A 21439-nucleotide genomic window follows, 5' to 3' on the forward strand; every position below is an offset into this window, starting at 1 on the left:
ATTATATTTCTTAAAAAAAAAAAATGCATATTTCATATTTTAATACAATTTCTCCATTAAATTTGCTTCTTTTTCTATTATTTCTTCTTGGAAGAAACAGTTTTTGCGTCATTTGAAATTTAATTTTAATCATAGAAAAACTAAACTAAAAAAACTTAATTAAAAATCCCAAAAGCTGCTTTTTTTAAATATAAATAAGTATATTCAAATATATATAAATATATAAATTCGTAGAGATTATTCTGATCCAATACGAATTATTAGCAAAGAATGAAGTGGTTAGCTTACTTTGTATAAAATTTCGATTATCATTTCAATTTCCAAAGTAGGTAATTCTATTATATAAAACTAAGCGTTAGTAAATGAAAATTTCATGAAACTGCTTCAGATAATATACGTTTCATAATCACTTAATCAATTCCTTCAAAGATAATTGCTTTTCGCTAATTCTATTTATTTTTGATACGAAAAATAAAGAAGATTTTCTATTTAAATGGATCAAATAAGCTCATAAATATTACAGAAAATACTGGTATTAATTTAATTGATTTTTAAAATGTGATTAAAAGTAGTTTGGAAACTTATAGTTGCATTTAATAATTTCAATTCATGCTCATAAATGAGAACCAAACGAAAAATAGACAAATTTACATTGTTATAACAAAAAACATAACATTTATCGAATAGAAATAATGAGTTTGAAAATTGCAGAACCATATTTATTTAATTAAAAATCAAGGAAAAAGAAGCATTTTCAACTAAAGCAAACACTTCCCAAGCGGTACAAAATTAAAAAAATTAAGTTAAAAATGCATTTGTTTTTCGTCGTTTCTAGCAACAAAAAATCTATCACATTTTACAAAGAAAAAAAAAACAATATGTATTTACTACTAATTTGAGATTTTATTTCACTTTCATAATTGAAAAAGTTATTTGACAGGTTTTATTTAAATTTTACACGGTTTTTTTAAAATTGCAGTTTAAAATAATGTTGTTGTTGTTGTTGCTAATTCCCATCTGGTCTGACGGGGTCAGACCAGATCAATAAATCCGTTGACGTTAAGAAAATCCGAAACCAGAATGGGAGAGGAATGAATGTCGTTCCAGTCCAGCCCTAAACAGTTCAAGATGTGCTCAGGTGATGCCTGTTTTTGTTGGCATTTAGGGCAAAGAGGAAAAATTTTTTGATTAGCAGAAAATGTGAGACTTTTCAGGTGTCCACTGGCCAGTCGGGATAAGCAAGTGTTGGTTTGCCTGTCACCAGGAAGAGATAGAGAGAGTCCTGGTCTTTTTGCTTTATACCAGTAGTGAGTAGGTGGAAGCAGTGTTTAAAATAATAGGGATATTTTGCTTTTTTTCCGTACTCTCCCTTACGTAAGATGCGAAGTAATTGCGCATGCGCACTTGAAGTATGCATGTATTAGTTCTCTTGAAATGCGCATGTGCTCGTTAAAATAATAAATCTTACGTGAATGAAAATAAGAGATTTAATGAAAAACCATGAGTTAAAAAACTCTAGCATAGTGGAATATCTTCTTAACTTCGCCCACAATGTATGGTTGAAATACCATAGACTTGGTTCTATTAACCACCAAATTGAAGGCTAGATTTTGATTTTATTAAACAAAATAAGACTAATTTTAAAAAGAAGTGTCATTAACCTATAGTAAGTTAATTTTACTAACTCTTTAATTTTTTAACATCAGAAAGATTTCTTCATTCGAAGATTATGGCGAGAAATTTTTATCGATGTTTGAGATAATGAATCTGTGCAAAAGTGTAAGTATTTTCTGCATGATACTTTATCAAGAGCTACAAAATAACGCAGAATTGTCTACATTCCATATCTTGAAACAAAAGAACTTGATATAGACATCCGTTTGTTGGTATACATCAGGGGTTTCCAACTTACCTGAGGCCGGGGACCACAATTACAAACGCAAATCAAATAGCGGGCCGCAACTTTATCAAAATTTTATGTAGGACTCCTTTATGTTTGAAGGAACATTAAATATAACTATCAGATTTTTACCAAGTTGTACAAAACAAAAGTATTGAATTACAAATTAAAATAAGAAGTAGATTTTGAAAAATATTTAATTGTTATTAGTAATATTTCTAAAAATATTAAATAAATAATGAAAATTCGGGCTACATTAACTCTAATGTGCACCTATGTATTAAACAATTAATGTGCAACAGATATCAATTTGTTAAGATATAAAACTTTAAAAAGGTTGGTATTAAAACTTACATAGTAGCACATAAAATATTCAATGAGAAAATTGAGGTTTGTCTGCTGCAACCACCAAAGAATAGATATTTAAATTTTAAATTTAAAAATTACAAATGTGTGTATAAATATTTTCGTCCAAAATGAGTGGTTTCAAAAAGTTGAATCGGAGAATTTCTTCGAGAAAATTTTTGATACGCACATGCTAAATTATATTTACAAAATACAAAAAATATAAAATAAAAAAGAGCAACATGCACCATTATTTTTGCATTTGAATAAATATTTTCTTGGAATCAAAACCAGAGAAATAAATTTTTTTGCACCGTTGGTATGTTAAATTTCACAGAAACGAATAAATTAGGTTTTTATTAACGAGAAAAGTATTTTAAACCCATGTATATTTTTTACGAAAATTATCCGCAAAAAAAACAACTAATATATCTTAGTTCGCGGGCCACAAAAAAAGGCTTCGCGGGCCGGATGCGGCCCCCGGGTGCCAGTTGGAAACCCCTGGTATACATACTACGATTTTCTGTATCTGAATATTTTGTGAGTTTTAACACGAGTCTTCCCTACGTCTTTTTAAGGTTTTCACAAATTTTAACTTAATTTGTTTAATATATAAAATGAAAGTTAAACTAAAATTATTTCTGTCTGGATATTTCTAAAATTCAAAGAAAAATTTTAAAATTTAATCTTGTTTAATTAATGATTAAATTCCGATTTTTGGTTTTGAAGAGCTTAGTGAAAATTAACAAATTACACTCTAAAATATGTCGGATCAAATTACGTCACGAAGTACCTGCACTTTGGATGCCTTATCCGTAAACTCCATTTTTCCGTAAAATACAATTTCACCGAAAAATATAAAAATATTAAATGTAAAAACTACGTTATATCTGACTTTTTGTACCGTAGCATGTTTCGGTAAAAATGAATGCTACTGTAAAAAGTACCGGCACACTGAGTGCCGTTACTTTTTACTGAAATGTGATCTGGAATTTTTAGGATTGTCATTCTCGGGATCAGGAACGATCAGGATCGTAAAGCTCTCTAGCCAAAAACAGAAACTATAAAAGGGAATGGTGAGGATATAAAAGCAGTTAATACAAATCATACTTAAAATCCACCTAAGCATTTCGATTGTAATTTATAAGAAGTCCTTAATAATAATGACTGATATTACAGCTTTTTATTACAGAAAATATAAATAAAGATAAAATAGCATCCTGATACAGTGGAAGACAGTAAGATAACTGGATAGGATCCTGGTTACGCTAAGGTTCTGTACTAGAAGGTGTTTTCGTTTGCAGCTGTCATTTACCTCTGCACACAAATATATTCTTCAAAACGCAGGTGATCATGTGACATATATGAATTCGAAAAAATGTTTTTATACAACCAGTATGTTTTTTTTTGTTACCAATTTTCATTCTATTTGAATAAATATTTTATAGCATGTCTCGGATATTCCCGGTTTATTCCATTGAAATTACAGCACCGTTTGGTAATGACATTTCTTGTAAAGAAATCTTAATTCCGGTTAATAAAATTCGAAAAATATGGTACTTAAAGCATTTATTTGATAATTTTTCTTTTTATATGACAATGGTTTAGTTCAAAATCATAGTTCTTACCTCATACATTTAGTAGCAAATGCAAAAATTAAATTTAACCGAATAAACGGTTTACCATGCGGTTACCAACGGTTATCATGATAAAATTAAAAATTTTAAGAGGTTTTATAAATTTAACACATATTATGAAATTAAACATGGTAAATTTTATCGAAATTATTCCCGAATTGTTTCTGTAAAAATTACCGAACCTTTTGGTGTTCCCGTTAAGCCAAAAAACCTGTAAATTTTACCATATTCTCTAGTTTTGACCATACTTTGTTTCGCAGTGTTATTCTACGTAGTTTCTATTCTTAGATTACTTCCATAGTTTTTGATAAATTAAATAAAAATGATAATCTTCAATCATTCAATATACAGTCTTTTGAAGAAAGAAAAATTATATAATGCAAAGCGTGCAACTAAAAATATAGTTGTAGTATACACAAGAACAGTGCTACAGTGTCAAGTTTGTTTGATATGTATTAAAATTATTTCAAAGATTAACGTTAGAAAATAACTCCAAGAAAATTAGTCTTACTTTGCAGAACGCATACGCATTTAATTTCATATAGTTTCCCTTTTAAACATTTTAGGTACATTACAAAACACGTACAATAATACACAAGTAAATATTTATAAATATTTTATTCATTAAGCTCAATACCTCGAAATAATTTCCTCAATACAAAAGAATATCCTAAGTTTTAGTTGGTGTTGGCTTAAATTTCTGTTAATTTATTAAAATTTTGCATGTTTAATTAATCTCATTGTATACTTTAGGCACATTAAGCAAAAAAATTCTTGTAATACTAACAACAGCATCTTAAAAAGCCTATCGAAGCTAAAATGTTTAAGCTTATTCACCGAATAGTAATTTGCAATTTAAATTTAAGATTCAATATATATTATGAATAAATTAAACAAACCCTTAAAGGAAGTAAATATTTTCAAATAGTAATTTAATGGTAAAATATTTTCAAACATTTATTTATAGTTATATGAGTTATCATAAATAATTTCATTAAATATGTAATTTTAAATCACTTGAAAAGTTTCACAATGCACCACACTTTATTTCAAAATCCTATCTAAGAAGAGAAGATAAATATTTAAAATACTTTCGTAGTTTGCTTTTAATTTATTCTACTCAACTAATTAAATTAGGCGTCTAATAAAATGAGAAGTTCAATATCGTATTTTCTTTTCTATAAATATTTATTTAAAATGTTCGAATAGGGGAAATATTCTTCTTCGGTAAAAGTTAAACGCTATTTAATAAAGTTTTCGGAAAAGTAAAAAAAGCAGATTATTTTGTTAATCAATGAACGTTAAAAGAATTTTCGTATTAGCTACGCCTTTTCAGAAAGGAATATAGAAAATAAAGGTGATTACCAGAAATAAAAAACAGGGAAAACGGAGTATATATATTTATATATTTCCAGTATTACATATATATATATGTATATATATATATATATATATATATATATATGTACATATATATATATGTACATATATATATATATATATATATATATATATATATATATATATATATATATATATATATATATATATATATATATATATATATATATATATATATATATATATATATATATATATATATATAGTATCAATATTGATACAATAACGGAAAGAACTCCTTTTTGCGGATACAATCGTGTGGGTTGATGAAAAGTTTATATCTTTTATTTTCTGGTTTTTTAAAAAAAAAATTTCTTTTTTTTCTTTCCTCCCAGTTGTTTGTTATTTTTTTATTATTATTTTTCTTTCCCCTCTTTTTTTACAGGTCTGTAATTTTCCTTAGTTTTATCTTCATTTTGAACTTATCTTATGAATTCTGTTTACTTGCAGCTTATGCGCAATAAATGAAACTTATTGTTTTTCTTAATTTTCTTCGTTCCTTTTTGTATTCATTTATTTTGCTGTATATATATATATATGTATATATATATATAACTGTTTACATAATATTACGGTTGTTGTATTTTTGCATAAATACAATGTAATATTACGCATTTTTGGAATAAATCGAATATTTTTGCAATATTGATGTCATTTATAGTCAATATTGGAAAAAACAGAGCTTCCTTTATCTTGTTTGGGGAACTAACAACCTTTTATCTTTTAAATTAAAATGCTTAAATCATATTTATAATATTTCAATATTTAGTAACTTTCATGAAGACAGTTTCTATTTACAGGGATGCCGAATATAAAAGTTAAGATTATTTTTATTTTCATTTTCATTTCCAACTGAGGACAAAAAAATGCATAATATTTTGCTATACTTCATGAAATCCTAGTAAATGCGTATTTCAAAATGTTATAAATATATTCACGGTTTATATACAATTACGTAGTCAGATTTGAAACCTCGATTTCTTACTAAATGCTTTGTGACTTGGCTGAAAAGTAATAAGTAAAAGTTACTTATACTTTTACTCATTACTTTTCAATTTTTACTTTTACTTTACTTTTCACATTTTATTGATTTAATTTCGGTATTTTCTCTCATTTATTCCGAAAAATGTTATAAAAACAATACCTGTTCTTCTTTCTGCAGGTGTGAGAGTGGAAGCAACAAGCGCTACAGATTTGCTTTTTCCTTTTACATTTGAGGAATAAATTATGAGAAGATATGAAGTGCTTGGATGTAAATTGATGATTTCGAATACAGGTTGTGACCATTCTGTTACATTTTTCACGATTGTTTCGGTTAAGGAATTATACACTTCAATGTGGAATGTTTGTTGAAATCCACTGCTGTTGCTTGCTTTACAAAAAACCGAAATTTGATGCATTGTTTGATTAATGAGAACACAATCTTTAGGTGGGTCAGGAGCACCTGAAAATATATTTTAACGTCATATACGATTTCTTTATAGTAGATTAGAAAATAACAAGGATCATAATTCATGAGGAAACAAAATATATTTAAGATGCGTATGAAATATATATGGTTGTTTTTGAAATATACAACAGTCATAGAAGAAAATAAATTGATACAGCACAAAATAATATGAATTAGTGCAAAAGTATTAAAAAATAAATAAATAAATAAATCCTAAAGCAAAATTCATAAAGTAATCTGTAAAAAAATAATGTCTTAATGTAGTTATAATGTACCTAATTTCCTATATTTGCCTAAACATAGCATATAATGTATGGAGAATAATAATAAGCTATTAATGTGTGCAGAAACTCAGAAGTAAAATATTCTATATCCATGTAAAGAAAATTAAAGAGAGCAAATTTTTAATGACGCCCGGTGGCTGAGCGGTAGAGCTTCGCGTTGTCGTGCCACAGGTCCCTAGTTCGATCATCGGTCCGGGCAAGGTTGGCTCAGCCTTTCATTCCTTCGGTGGGTCGATAAATGAGTACCAAGCATGCTTGGGAACTAAACACTGGGGGTTTCGCATTAGGCTGACCACCTGACCGGAGCATCTACTCCTGACCCCAGAGCCCAAGGTCGAGAAAACTGAGATGGGCACAGTAGGCCTTCGCCCTCAATGGGCTGTCGCGAACCTGAGTTTAGTTTAAATTTTTATTGCAGCTGTAAATCTTCATAGAAAATGCCGTCTAAAGTAAATTATAAATTATTAGAGAAAATAAAAATATTTAAAAAAATTGAAGCTTAAAATTCTACTTTAAAAGTTTATAAAAATAATGAATTATTCCAAATTATTATGAAGAACAATCTGAAAAAGCAATCAAATAAAATATTTTTATTTGCTACTTATCCAAAAATTAGAAAAATAATTTCAAAAACTAAATGACAGTAAATAAGAAACAGAAATAATTTATTCGTAAGTAAAAACCCAATTAAATATGCAATTTTGGAAATACTTAAAAACGTGAATCTTAAATACTTAATACTTAAACACGTGATATACCTCATTGAGGTACAGCACATAAAAAAATAAGGAACAAAAAATTAAGGAGAACAAATTCACAAGCTTGACTTTGTAGAAGAAATATTATATTTTTAAGCACATCTACTTTACAGTATTTAAGTATGATACAGCATGTACTGTACTTCAAATAATATAGTGTGTACTCTATACTACAGGATTTAATCATACGTAATGCAAAAAATTAAAAAAAAAATTAATTTTGAATAAGCATGAGGAATGAAGATTCTAAACATTCTGAAAACACACTGAAGATACAACTTATATTTTAAGTAGTAGTTTTTAGATTATTAGTTTTAAAATGACTGTAAATTTTAATAGTAATTTTGACTACACAGAAAGTACTGCAATGTCTGTGTTTTACTCAAACGGACATTCTGTTTCATGATGTATAAGATATTTGAACAGAAATGCAAAATTCTTGTAACGATTTCTTGTATATATTTTTTCAAGCACTATTTCCCACCAGCAACCAATCCTTCTTCAACATATGGTAATCATCTTTTACAGGATAAATATTCAGCTGATTTTACTTGACTTACCCTTACTATCGTCATATAATGTTTCCTTTACATAAATATAGTGCCGTTCAAGAGAACCTGCACTTCAGGATCATTGACCTTTTATCACCTACGGCCTATTTTCATTGGCCATCCTTACGGCTGCGTCTTCAAAAGAAACAATAACATTTTTTCCTAAAGACTGTAGATACTACTAAAAAACTTGTGCTGGATTCCTGATAGCCATGGAAGAGCTTTTGATTTTACATCTCGTCTGTGGTCTTACGAGCGATTTTCTGAAAACGGATTAAATTGTAGGTCTACCTCACCCCGAGGAATCCTGAATTCTTTCGCCAGTGACCTGCACTCACTCCACCCCATTCATCAAGAAACAACATTCATTGCAGTTTTATTTGTATCCCTCGAGTACTTTCCTCGAATGTTTAAAGTTTTTCCTCATGGCCACTTGAAATGAAAATTGGAAGAAATTCAGTAACTTCATTGGAAATAATTTATTGCGTGATAAATTCATCAACCCTTACTAAAGTGCGATGAATGGATTACTTAAGTGAACTTCCGGAATCAACATAAAAACACAATGAGCTGATAACTGATTAATAGCGGGATGTTTTTTTCCTCCGTCCTACTTCTTCTGGAGAACGCACTAGGTCTGCTCATCGGGAAGACTGTGCAGCTCATAGGAAATTTTAAAAAAAACTTGTTACTAGAAAAATAGTTTCATCCTTGAAGGTATTTAAAACAGTAATTCAATGAATTTAAATTTTAATTTAATAAAAAAAAACTTTAGAATGTTTTTTAAATTTCGGACAAATTTAAAGCCATAAAAATGTTTATCACAATTGATGTAAGAACTTGATGAATCAAAACAACTTGTCCGTATTATTTATATACTTTACCATATTTCCAGTTCTGACAAAATTATATCTATTTTAAATGATTCCGGAAAACTTTTTTTTCGGAGTACAATGACAATAGTTAGATGCACTTAATTATACTTATGAATATTTATAAACGAGAAAATGTCAATATATAATTCAATAGCATGTAAGAATTTTATTACTTTCATTTTTCTATTCAATGATATTTTGAGTGGCATATAAAATGCAGGATTTTCTAGTGCTTTTACCTTTTAAGTTGATGTATTTTAATTTTATGCCAGAACAGAATAATTAGGGTACAATAAGGTTTTATAAGAAAATTGTTTTTGGTAGATTAAACAGATGTTTTCAGTCATTTTTGCGTCTTATTTAATATGTTAGAGATCCTAACTAGCAAGAATAAAATATGTTCGATTATATATTAATCAAATTTATTAATTACTGAAGTAATTTATAATTTTGAATATAATTGCTTGCCTTTATCCCTCTGGTTTAGAATTATGGATGATTAGAAATAATCATCACCCACCAACAACTAATCCCTCTTCAACATATGGTAATCAACTTCTATCTACTTATTCCTCCAACCCTCAACAACTTCATATAATTTTTCTTTCATAAGCTTGAACAAGATGGCCAAATGAAAGAAGGAAAATAATATCCGGTTGTGTTTAGGGATGTAAATCTTATTCTCATGTGCTAATATTTTGCTTCATTGATGTTGTTTCTTTATTTATAGTAAGTCTCTTACAAGGAAGGTACCCAAAATGCCTGTTCACAGAAATAATAGTTTTGGTATATAGAAGGGAATAGTAATTCATAAAAGAAAACTTATATATTTCTCTATAAACGGAACAAATTTTAAGAAAGAAGAAGAAAAGAAAAAACGGGTAAAATAGTGAAAATCACAACTTTGCATGTGAGGATCGTTTTTTTTTTTTTTTTTGAAGTTAGGGCATTCTGTTTTCAAAATTTTTATAAATATTTAGATTACGACAAAACAAATGGGATCATTTTTGGATCACAGGTGTATTCGGATGAAAGAGATCCGGATTATCAGAATTTCATATAAATTTTCTTTTTCATTATACATTTAAGTAAGTTCGCCCATTTATGTAATTTCGCCCATTTATGTAATTTCTTTAGCTATTTAATTGCATAATTCTGTACGATCTATTAATAATTATCGATTGTATCTATTAACGTATGTACTCACTTGCAGTGTATATATGAAATTGGCAAGGGTTCTTTTGAACGCCGACACTGTTACGTGACCAACAGTGCAATGTGCCCTGGTCTGACTCCGATTTCAAAGAGTATTTGAAAGTTCTATTTATAGCACCTTGACTCCAGTTCTGCTGTAGAAAAGTTCCTTCAGAGTTGACTAAAACCCACTTATATGATAAGACTTCAGGATAAGAATCAGTAGCACACGTGACATTTATAAGCTCAGTTGAACTCAAAGCATAAATAACAGATTTTGAAGCGACACAAACGGGTGTAACTGAAAAAGATAAGGTAAATAATATTATAATTATTAACTACAGAAAAGTAACAAATAGTATAATTATGTTTATAATTATTAACAAAAGTAAATAGCTTCTGAGGATTCGAATTTTTTTAAAAAACCGTATTTTTAAAGTTTGTTGGACTGATTATACTAAAAATAAACTTTATAGTTTATCATGTTAAAATATATTCTTCAAAATGATGTTAAAAGTTTTATACTTTACAATTTTGGTGCATTAATAAATAAAATGACCGAAATAATAAATACTCTATAAAATTTCTTTTCTGTGTGGAATTATCTTTAAACAAATACATTTTATAATTGTGTGCAAATTTTTTTAAAATTCCTTTAAAAGTTGAACCGCTCTCCTAACCAAACTATGGGGACCGTATTTTTTCATATCCTATATATTTTGGAGGTTAGAAATCCAAATCCGTCGAGAGAAAAGGTATGTTTATTTAGAGAAAATATGGTTTTTTGTAATATGTTTGATTTTGTAACTTAAAATTACGCCGTGGTATTTGTAGAGAACTACAAAAATTATGTAATTTTTCCGAGCACTGCGTTTGCATCCGAAACTGCGGTTGCATGCGTTTGAAAACTTGATAAGAATGAATAATGCAGTGCATATCTTTATGAATTGAGCAACAAGATATTAAATATTAGTAATTTCTCAATTAATTTTACATATTATTTTTTCCTTCGTATTTGCCTCCTTTGATTAGCCTATTTTTTTATCCAACTCCATTATGGTTTCTGTATTTAAATTATCTATCAATTTTGATGATACCATGTGAATATTTAGCTGATACTTTATTCAGTATTATCGATACTAGATCATCGATACTAGATCGATACTTTATTCAGTATCGCAGCTGATCTTTATTCAGTATTCAGTATAATTTATTCAGTATTATCGGAGTAATCTATTTAATTTTACCGTTAGATGTTTTATTTGAATTGCATGTTTAAAAAAAGAAACATCAAATCTATCTAACAAACGATAAAAATATTTTAAATCTGTAATAGAAATACATACAACGAACTGAAAAGGAATTTTAGTATGTTTCAAATATTACACGCGAAAGTTCGAAACCAATTTTATACTAAATTATCCCCCTCCTTACACGTGACAGTTAGAAACCAATTTTATATTGAATTATCCACCTCATCACACGTGAGAGTGGGAAACCAATTTTATATTAAATTATCCCCCTTATTACACTCGAAAGTTCGAAACCAATTTTATACTAAATTATCCCCCTCATTACACGTGACAGTTAGAAACGAATTTTATATTGAATTATCCACCTCATCACACGTGAGAGTTGGAAACCAATTTTATATTAAATTATCAACCTTATTACACTCGAAAGTTCGAAACCAATTTTATACTAAATTATCCCTCTCATTACACGTGACAGTTAGAAACCAATTTTTTATTGAATTATCCCCCTCATCACACGTGAAATTTAGAAACCAATTTCATGTTAAATAATCTCCCTCAGAATTAAATCTGGTTTTCAATTCGTACGAATTTGTCTACTTGTGGTAAAAAAAAACTATGCAAAACTTTAAAAATTAAAATGGCGTTCTCCTTCAGGTTCATTTTTTCAATAATTATATTATAATTTAAAATATGTATTTTGAAATTATATTGCACTTCTAATTATTTTTTTAAATATCTAAAAAATTACAAAGTGAATAATTTTTTTTTTTTTTTTAACAAACAAATATAACTTTATTGAGAACAAAAACACATAAATACAAAGAATATATATTCGTCGTCAAGAGGAAAATCCTGTCCAGGCGACAAAGAAAAGTAATACAATAAATTTAAAAAAGAAATTCTTAAAAAAAAAAAAAAAAAAAAAAAAAAAAAAAAAAAAAAAAAAAAAAAAGGGGGTATTACAATCATAAATTATTTTGCTCATCATAAGACGTCATATATTGTTGAACACTGTAATAATAAAAAACAAAAAAAAATGCATGAAACTATATATATAAAAAAAAAAAAAAATAAATAAATAAATAAAAAAAAATAACAAAGGTAACATAAGAAATTCATTTGGATTGGCACAAGACTGGTATAAAAAATCAACTGCTTCCTTTAAAGTGAAAAATAGAGATCTAAATCGTCAATGTTCATCACAAATTGAAATAAAGCACGCTTAAAAGAAGAATATATTTTGATGTTTTGCAACTGAAATGGTAATTTATTATATAATTTAGGTGCTAAGTAAAAAAACTGTTTTCGTGAAATTTCTTTTGTAAAGAGGGGAATCTCATACATTTCAGTTGGTCTCCTTTCAGACACATTAGTTTTTAATTTGCATATTAATTTATTGTTGTGTAAATAGAGTAAAATACGAAAAAATACATTATGGCGAAATGGTAATAGGTTAATTCTTGTATATATATTGGTAGTAGTTACACTTGAATTATTTATATTTAGAGAATTAATAATCTTGAAGCATTTATTCTGAACTGAGATTAAGGGAAGTAAATTAGTTTTATATTCACCGCCATATATTATCGCACCATAATTAATTAAAGAATAAAACCAGGAGTAATAGAGTGCTTTCACAAAATTAAAATGAATTTTATTCTTAAGGTGATAAAATTTAACTAAAACGAAACGCAATTTTTTAACTAAATTGTTAATATGTGTTTTCCATTTTAAATTAGAATCGATATATAGTCCTAAATATTTGATATTATTTACAGATTGTAGAATATAGCATTGACAATTTTCATTAGTACTTTTGCAGGAGAGAGAGTGAAATTTTAAATTTAAGTTAAATTCTGATTTTCTTAAACTGAAATAAATATATTTAGTTTTATTTAGATTTAAATTTAAGTCATTTATTGTAAACCATTTTGAAATTATGCGTAAATCAGATTCAATTTGAAAAATTAGTTGATTTAAATCAGTGCAAGAATACAAAATTACGGAATCATCAGCATATGTTATTATCTTACCAAAAAGTTTGAGTTGACAAAAGTCATTGATGAATATAATAAACAATAAGGGTCCTAGAATAGATCCTTGAGGAACACCACGGTTTGAAAAAATATAATTACTAAAATTACTTCGGATTTTGACTCTATGTTCTCTGTTTGAAAGATATGAAACAAACCAATTTAACATAATTCCTCTGAAACCAGCAAATTCTAATTTTTTAAATAAAAGATTGTGATTGACATTATCGAAAGCTTTTGATATATCAAGAAATATAGCTACTGTTATCTTATTTTCAGCAATACTATTATGAATAAATTTTGAAAATTCCAAAAGAGCTTTTTCTGTACTTTTGCCTTTAATAAATCCATGTTGATTAACAGAGAAAAAATTTGTATGTTTTGTATGTACATTTTATCAGCTAGAGCTTTTTCAATGATTTTGGAAAAAACAGGTAATATTGAAATTGGTCTATAGTTTGATAGGCAATTTTTATCGCCGGTTTTAAAAATAGGAGTTATGGTTGCTCTTTTTAAAGAAGTTGGAAATATGGATGACTTGATTGAGGTATTGATGAAATTAGTTATAAAATTTATATTATTGAGAGCAAATAGTTTAATTAATTTTACATTAATACCGTCATAGTCAAAGGAGTTTTTATTAGAAAGAGAATTTATTAAGTGAAGTACTTCACAATCATTCAATTCTAGGAAAACAAACGAGGTTAAACTTGGTGAAATATATATTTGCAAACTGTTTAAATTTGGGTTTGAGGTACTGTAGGCATTTGCAAATGATTTATTGAATTGATCAGAAGATTCATAGTCGTTTAAAATATCAGGTAAAGTAAGTGATTTGCTCTGATTACCAATAATACCATTTACAAGATCCCATTTTTGTTTAGTTGAATCACAATTTAAAAATTTGAATTTGAAATATTCTGATTTTGCTGTTTTAATTAAGTTCTTAAGCTCAGAAACTATAGTGTTGTATGCTGTTTTGTAAATAATATCCCATGGATATTTTCTAGTTTTTTTTGAATAGTTTTTCCTTTCTTCGAATTAAAATCAAGATATTACTAGTCATCCAGTTATTTTTGGCTTTTTTGCTTGATTTATGCTTATATTTAAAATTATTTTTTAAATTATTGAGTTTGAAAACAAAACTTCGATATTGTTGATCAAGAGAATCTTGAGGATTGTAATTAAATTTGTAATTTGACAGATAATTATTGAGCTTATTATAGTTGATTGAAATTTTATTTTCAGCTTCCTTAATTTTATTTACCTCATCGTAATGAACACTGCAAAAGGTTAGATAGTGATCGCTTATGTCATTTATGAATATTCCGGATTTGATTGAAAATTTATTTGTTTTTACGAAGACATGATCAATGCAAGTAGATGAGGAATTTACTCTAGTTGGTTTGTCTATGTAATTTTGAAATCCAAATTGGCATAATAAATTAATATATTCATGAGTAATAAAATCATCACTTAGAATATCAATATTTATATCACCCATCAATATTATATTAGGATATTTAAGCTTAGAGATTATTACTTTAAGTTCAGTATTAAAAATATCAACAGTAAAATCATGAGATCTATATAAAGATAGAAATAATAAATCTAAAGATTTGCAATAAAGTAATATAGATTCTGCGGAAACAAAATGTATAGCTATCTCTGAAATATCAAGACATTTTTTAATAAAAACACAAACACCTCCAGAGCGATTATTATTTCTGCAATTAAAGAATGAATTATAACCATCTATTGAGTAAAAATTAGTTTCATTTTGGTAAATCCAAATTTCCGACATAATTATGACACTTATATTTTCAATCATGCTAGAAATATGTGAAATAAAATTATCAAAGTTGGCTCTTAAACTTCTAATATTTATATGTAAAATATTAATGTTTAACTTACAGGTTGAGGTAATAAAAAATAAAGAATTTTATAATTAATAAAGAATTTTTGATTTATTGTAAATTTGAATGCATCTTTATACATAGATTGGTATTTTGGGTTTTCGAAATCATGTCGTTAGTTCTAAAACTCAAGCTTGTTTTGTCTTGTTTCATCATTAGACTATAGATGAATTTCATCTAGCGTAAGCAATTATTTATTGGAAATATCTAGCAAAGAAATGCTTATGAGTACCAATATAAGCATTTCTTTACCAATATTGTATGAGTACCATTATGAGTACCAATATTGCCCCCTTTTTTTGGAAATCTACTATGCATGTATTTAGCATTCTCGTAGAAGACATGGAATCTTCCTGCACAGTCTACATGTATTTGTTCTTATGGAATGTAACTGAATTTTGAAAAAAATTGACGACAAATTTTATTCAGATATTCCGTTAGTTCTAAGCAATTTACAAAAATGTTAGAAAATACATATTGAATTGAATTGTGAATACGACTAGCATGCTTGATTAAACAAGGGGGGGGGGAGCTTCAACATAAAAACGGGGATAGAATGTGGAAAGAGATTTGAGCAGAAAGATTTTATTCATAATCGATGACAAACATATGCGTATTATTTACCGACATTGACTTATTCTGTCGTCTAAGACTCTTTTTATGCTAGTCATGCGAGTCCTATATGTATCGAAGATTATTGTTTAAAAGCAAATACTCACAATTCAATTTTCTTTCCCAGCTTCAAATGGTAAACAATCTCGTAGGAAAAAATGTCTGGTAAAATTACCTTACTCTACGGTACTGGGATTTATGGTATAAAAAGAAATAATTATGGTTAATAAAACCAAAACATACGGTATTTCAAATCAGTTATTTGGAATTTATTTCGTACGTATGATAATAGTTGACCGGAAATTTTGGATTTCAAAATTGTAGTTCTCATTACCGCACATTTCGAAAAGATACAAAACTGATAATGATGAATAATTTTCATGACATGCTCTAAGGTATAATAAAATTACCTTATTTTATCACAAATTATTAAACTATATTTTGTTGCTAATAATACCAGAATCATTACCAAAGCACTTTAGAAAACATTATTGAATCTTTTGATGTTCCCATGGAGGATATTTTACCATATTTTAGTAGTTTCTGTCATATTTTTTTAATGATAAAAATATATTGAACAAATTATGTTAGATAATATTTATTATTTAACAAACTAGTACATTTTCTTTCTTCTTTTTCTTTCATTTCAATGTTATAATATGTCCTAATTGTTCTGAAAAGTTTATATTTCAGTTAATTTATATATATATATATATATATATATATTGAGGTGCTTAACTAAATTTAAATTTAGACCCAAACCTGGAAGAGAACTTTGCACCACAGTAATTTATGGAAAATGGATTTTTAGTGGAAATATTTCGATTTTAGTGGAAATATTTAGTGGAAATATTTTGATATATTTTCAACAGAAATATACAATACGTTAAACAACCGATAGTTTATTAACTAACTTTAACTTAACTCGTTTTTGAAACGATCAACTTTTCAACTTCAAAATATGCTTTGACTTTCCATTATTTTAACAAAACTCATTTAAAGCTAGAATTTGATTCCAGTTGCTTAAGCTAAAGTTTATAATTCTTAATATTTAACCCTTTGACGCAGAATTTATACTATACATATTTTCATACTTTTAATTATTTTGTATTAATTCTGTTAAAAAGTTAGTGAAAAATAGTATATTTAGCATCTTGATAATTTATGGTTATGAAATACATCATGAAACTCTGGTGTCTTTTGCATTAAAAGTAAAATCTTCCAAATACGTCTCATTTCCGGACAATCATTTTAGAAATTTGCACTTATTTATAGTTATTCAGATCTAGGAGAAACAGTTATTCAACATTGAAATTTCTTTAATTTACGCAATCAATTATTGTTAAAATTGATTACGTAAATTAAAGAAATTGTGTTAAATTTCTGTTAAATTTCTTTAATTTAAGCAATTAATTATTTTTTTTCTTCTATATGCAAAAAGCATATGGAAGAAAAAAAAATTCAACCCAATTTTTTTATATTTTATATTTTGTTATCAAGTATAATTCCGATAATTTGACAGAATTTTTCAGAATATATTAAACTGTTTTTACATAATAAAACAATATCAAAATATATTTTTGAGTGTAATATTATAGGCTCGGAAAAATAGATGAAAGGGACACTGGTGTCAAAGAGTTAAAAAATCTTTTACTCCATTTACCTAATGAAAGTAGCTGATATTTCATGTAAGGAAGAATAAGGGGGATTTTTGTTTGCCGGAGAACTTTTTAATGAGGCATAATATGGATATAATAATAAAGGAATTTTTAAGTATAATGAAAAATAATTCAAAGAATTAATTCTATTTAAAAAAATAATTTAGAAAATTTTTCCACATTCTATGGAAAAAAAACTAACAGCGATTAGCTAGACTTCTTCCTTTCATCTAGTAAATTATTTTTTTTTTCTGATTTTTCCAAAAAAATATCAAAAATTTAAAAAATAAGCTGAAAATAAAAAAATAATGATTTATTAAATTCTACTACAAATAATTAATGTTGCATTGGAAATTTATAAATATTATGACTTTTCTCACCTAACTTTAAAGTTATAAGTTCGTCAAGCGATGGGGCTGCTGACTAAAGAACTAATAATAAGCATATTTAGGGCATACAATAAAAAACTTTACAAATAAGCTTTTTCCATTTGTTTTAAAGCACTTTCCCTGTATAAGAAAGAATTTAATATAAATCAGGAATAATGTTTTGAACATTCAAGAGAATGCTTACAATGAACAATTAAATGCAAGTAGTTGCTAGAGGCTCGTCCAATGTCGTTACTTGCCCAACAGCGATACGTGCCATTGTGGTTCCTACTGGCTTGTTTAATCCACAAAGTTTGATTTCCTAAGATAATACCTGAGGAAATATTTGGCTGTAGAATACTTTGTTCAAACTCCCAAGACAAGTTGAAAATCCATGGATTGGCTTTAACTTTGCAATTGAAAAATACATCATCTCCCTCCTTGATGGTTGAATCATTGCTACTGCTGCTGAGACTTAAACTTAAAATAGGAAAATCTGTAAAAGTAATTAAAACAGAGTTGTAATAACACAATAGACATAATTTAACCAACCGTGATTTTACAAATACCGTAAAATACAGCCTGATTCTTTTAATCATTCATAGGACAACACATACCATATTCATAGGTTTCAATATGATTTTTTCTTAAATCTATTATTTTTTTAAAAAGATAACGAACCCAAAAGTAGTATCTATAGATACACTGTTTAAGATGTAATATCAAAACAAAACGTAACCATAACCTTCTACGTGATTGTATGGAGGATCAAGTGAGTTGTCTGATTATACCTATTACTGTCATTATCAGTTCACACGATAATGAAGATTTCATACAATAAACATCTTGCAGATTAATTATTCGAATTAATTATGTCCTTTCGTTATTTTTCACTGAATTTAATAAATGAGTCATGGTTTAGTTTTTTTTCTTCTTTTTTTTACACTGCTTAAACTTCTTGCAAAATAAACACTCAAAAATATACTTTTACGTTAAAAAGATTTCTTAATATCTGGTCCTTGAGTACAGCTTTCAAGGAAAAATTATTTTTTTAAGTAATGTGATTTTATTATATGTGTTGAATGATGTTCAGTTTAAGTAATGAATAAACTTTCTCCACATACACGAGTAAAACATTTTTTTTTCTTTACTGTACACAATTTTAGTATGTAATTAGTTACCCCAAAATCTACTTTCAGTCCTTATTTTAAGATTTTCAATTGTAAATCACATGCAAAATTTATCTTAAATATTATATCCCAATGTTGTATTAAATCTCCCTGTATCACTCAATGATTTTATATTCAAGATTTGTTTTTAATAAAATGAAACAGAAGATACATGATTTACAATAATTTTCACGGAGCATAAGCTGATGTAGCTAAATAGATTAAAAACCTTCCACATTTCTCGAAATGTATGCGGTATCAAATATTAGGTATTAGAAACATTGTTATAGAATTAACCTAATTTCTTAATCCAAAATGTCTGCCGACATTATATTAATTCTACAGATTTCGTAAAAAGTTAATATTAAGAAAATTTACTATTTGTTATATTAATAAGAACTTCAATAAAGAGATTGTATAAACTGTAAATATAAGTTGAAAGGGGATATTAATATTAATGTGGCATCAATCTATGACAATATAACTTATATCATAATATGACATTCTATCTTATTTACATTAACTACATATATCTAAGCAAACTTGAATCACTTCATTGTATAGAATAATAATTTAATAAACTCAAGTGAATAAACGTAGAATAATTTAATCTACTCAAATATAAAAATTTTATGCCACTATGTACATAAATGTAAATCATTCAGAAAAAAGAAGTGTTTTATTCTTACAATGTACTTGAAGTAGCTGTTGCGTCTGTATAGTTGACTTTGATATAGCTGGATTAGCAGCTTTGCAGGTTAGTGTTTTTCTATCATCTTCTATTGTAGGAGACAATGTTAAATCATTTTCGGTTATATATTCAGTTTCATTAAAAACTTCATGTATGCCTGATGTGATTTTTGAACCATCCAGCCACCAACTTGTGATAGCAGAAGGTTTGGATCCTTTCGCGATGCACTTGAAGGAATACTCTTCTCCGGCCAGCAATGGAGCATTTTGACCAGCGATATTGATATCTAGAGGATACACTGGTAAAGAAATACGAGTTAGAACAGAACGAAATTGTTTCATATATTTAAACACATTTATCAAAAAACTGATATTGTGCTTATTTATAATTAACATTCTTACTTTCCAACTTTAAAATATTTAATCAGTAGTTTATTGATTTACGACTACCTAAGTTCAAATCCATAGCCTTGTAATTTTGCACCCAATCCAAAAGACAAGGGAACTCCTGGATCGAGTATTGGGAGAAATTTGCCTTCGTAGAGGACTTTTTGATAGAGCTAATCCGCACTTGCGTTACATGGAGTGGATGACCCCGAGAACCTCTCACGGTTAGCCTGATGGCAAGTTGACTCTCACCCATGATCCGTCTACCCCTGCTGATGCTTCACGTCAACACTGTTGACGTAATGATTGACGTAAAAGAAATGAATAAAATCTAACTTATTTAAAGAGCTTTCTATCTTAGTGATCCAAAAGAAGTACGCTCATAATTCGCTTGCTTTACATTCCCCATCCATGAAAAAGTGATCTAAGCTTTTCTGCCATCCGCTAACTTCTAGAGGTTGAGTAATATCAAGCATGCATACAATGTAGTCACATTTGCTTTCTGCAACACAAAGAGGACCTTTCTTGATTTTGACTTCTGATTGTTCCCTTTCAAATGTTGCAAAATCAATTGTTTATTTCAATTGCTTATTGTTCACTTTTAATTTGTTATTGTACAATTTGTCTGTAGCGTTTACTATCAAACAACAATTGTCTCCTTATTGTTGTGATGGCATTTATATGCACTTAATTCCCAATAACAAATAAAAATAATAGCTTTAACAAGTGGATTTAAATGTTTTTATTTTTGCCATAACCAAACTTTAAAACGTAGAGCTTTACTTTCGTAACACAATTCTATCGCCATTGAAAATACCCTTCAAATCTCACTACATTTTTAGTTTCAGAGGAAGGGAATCAAAGAGCAATTTTCTTCTTTTTAATCCACTTAAGGAGAGCCTTGTTATCGGGTGTCAGTACATTTTATCGAATTTTTACGATAAAAAAATTTTTC

General features: G+C 27.5%; 1 protein-coding gene across 1 annotated transcript in view; it reads right to left on the minus strand.

Moving 5' to 3' along the window:
- LOC107452663 (adhesion molecule nephrin) overlaps positions 1-21439 on the minus strand; it is a 227349-nt gene that overhangs the window by 16102 nt on the left and 189808 nt on the right. Inside the window, exons 5-8 of the mRNA XM_016069211.3 lie at positions 20097-20396; positions 18444-18734; positions 10409-10696; positions 6428-6727 (exon numbers count right to left, since the gene is read on the minus strand). Of these exons, the coding sequence (XP_015924697.1) occupies positions 6428-6727; positions 10409-10696; positions 18444-18734; positions 20097-20396 (1179 nt within the window). The remainder of the gene's footprint in view (positions 1-6427; positions 6728-10408; positions 10697-18443; positions 18735-20096; positions 20397-21439) is intronic.

This window comes from Parasteatoda tepidariorum, chromosome 7 (assembly GCF_982258835.1).
Source record: "Parasteatoda tepidariorum strain Cologne lab strain chromosome 7, Ptep-v5.0, whole genome shotgun sequence".
NCBI lineage: Eukaryota > Metazoa > Arthropoda > Arachnida > Araneae > Theridiidae > Parasteatoda > Parasteatoda tepidariorum.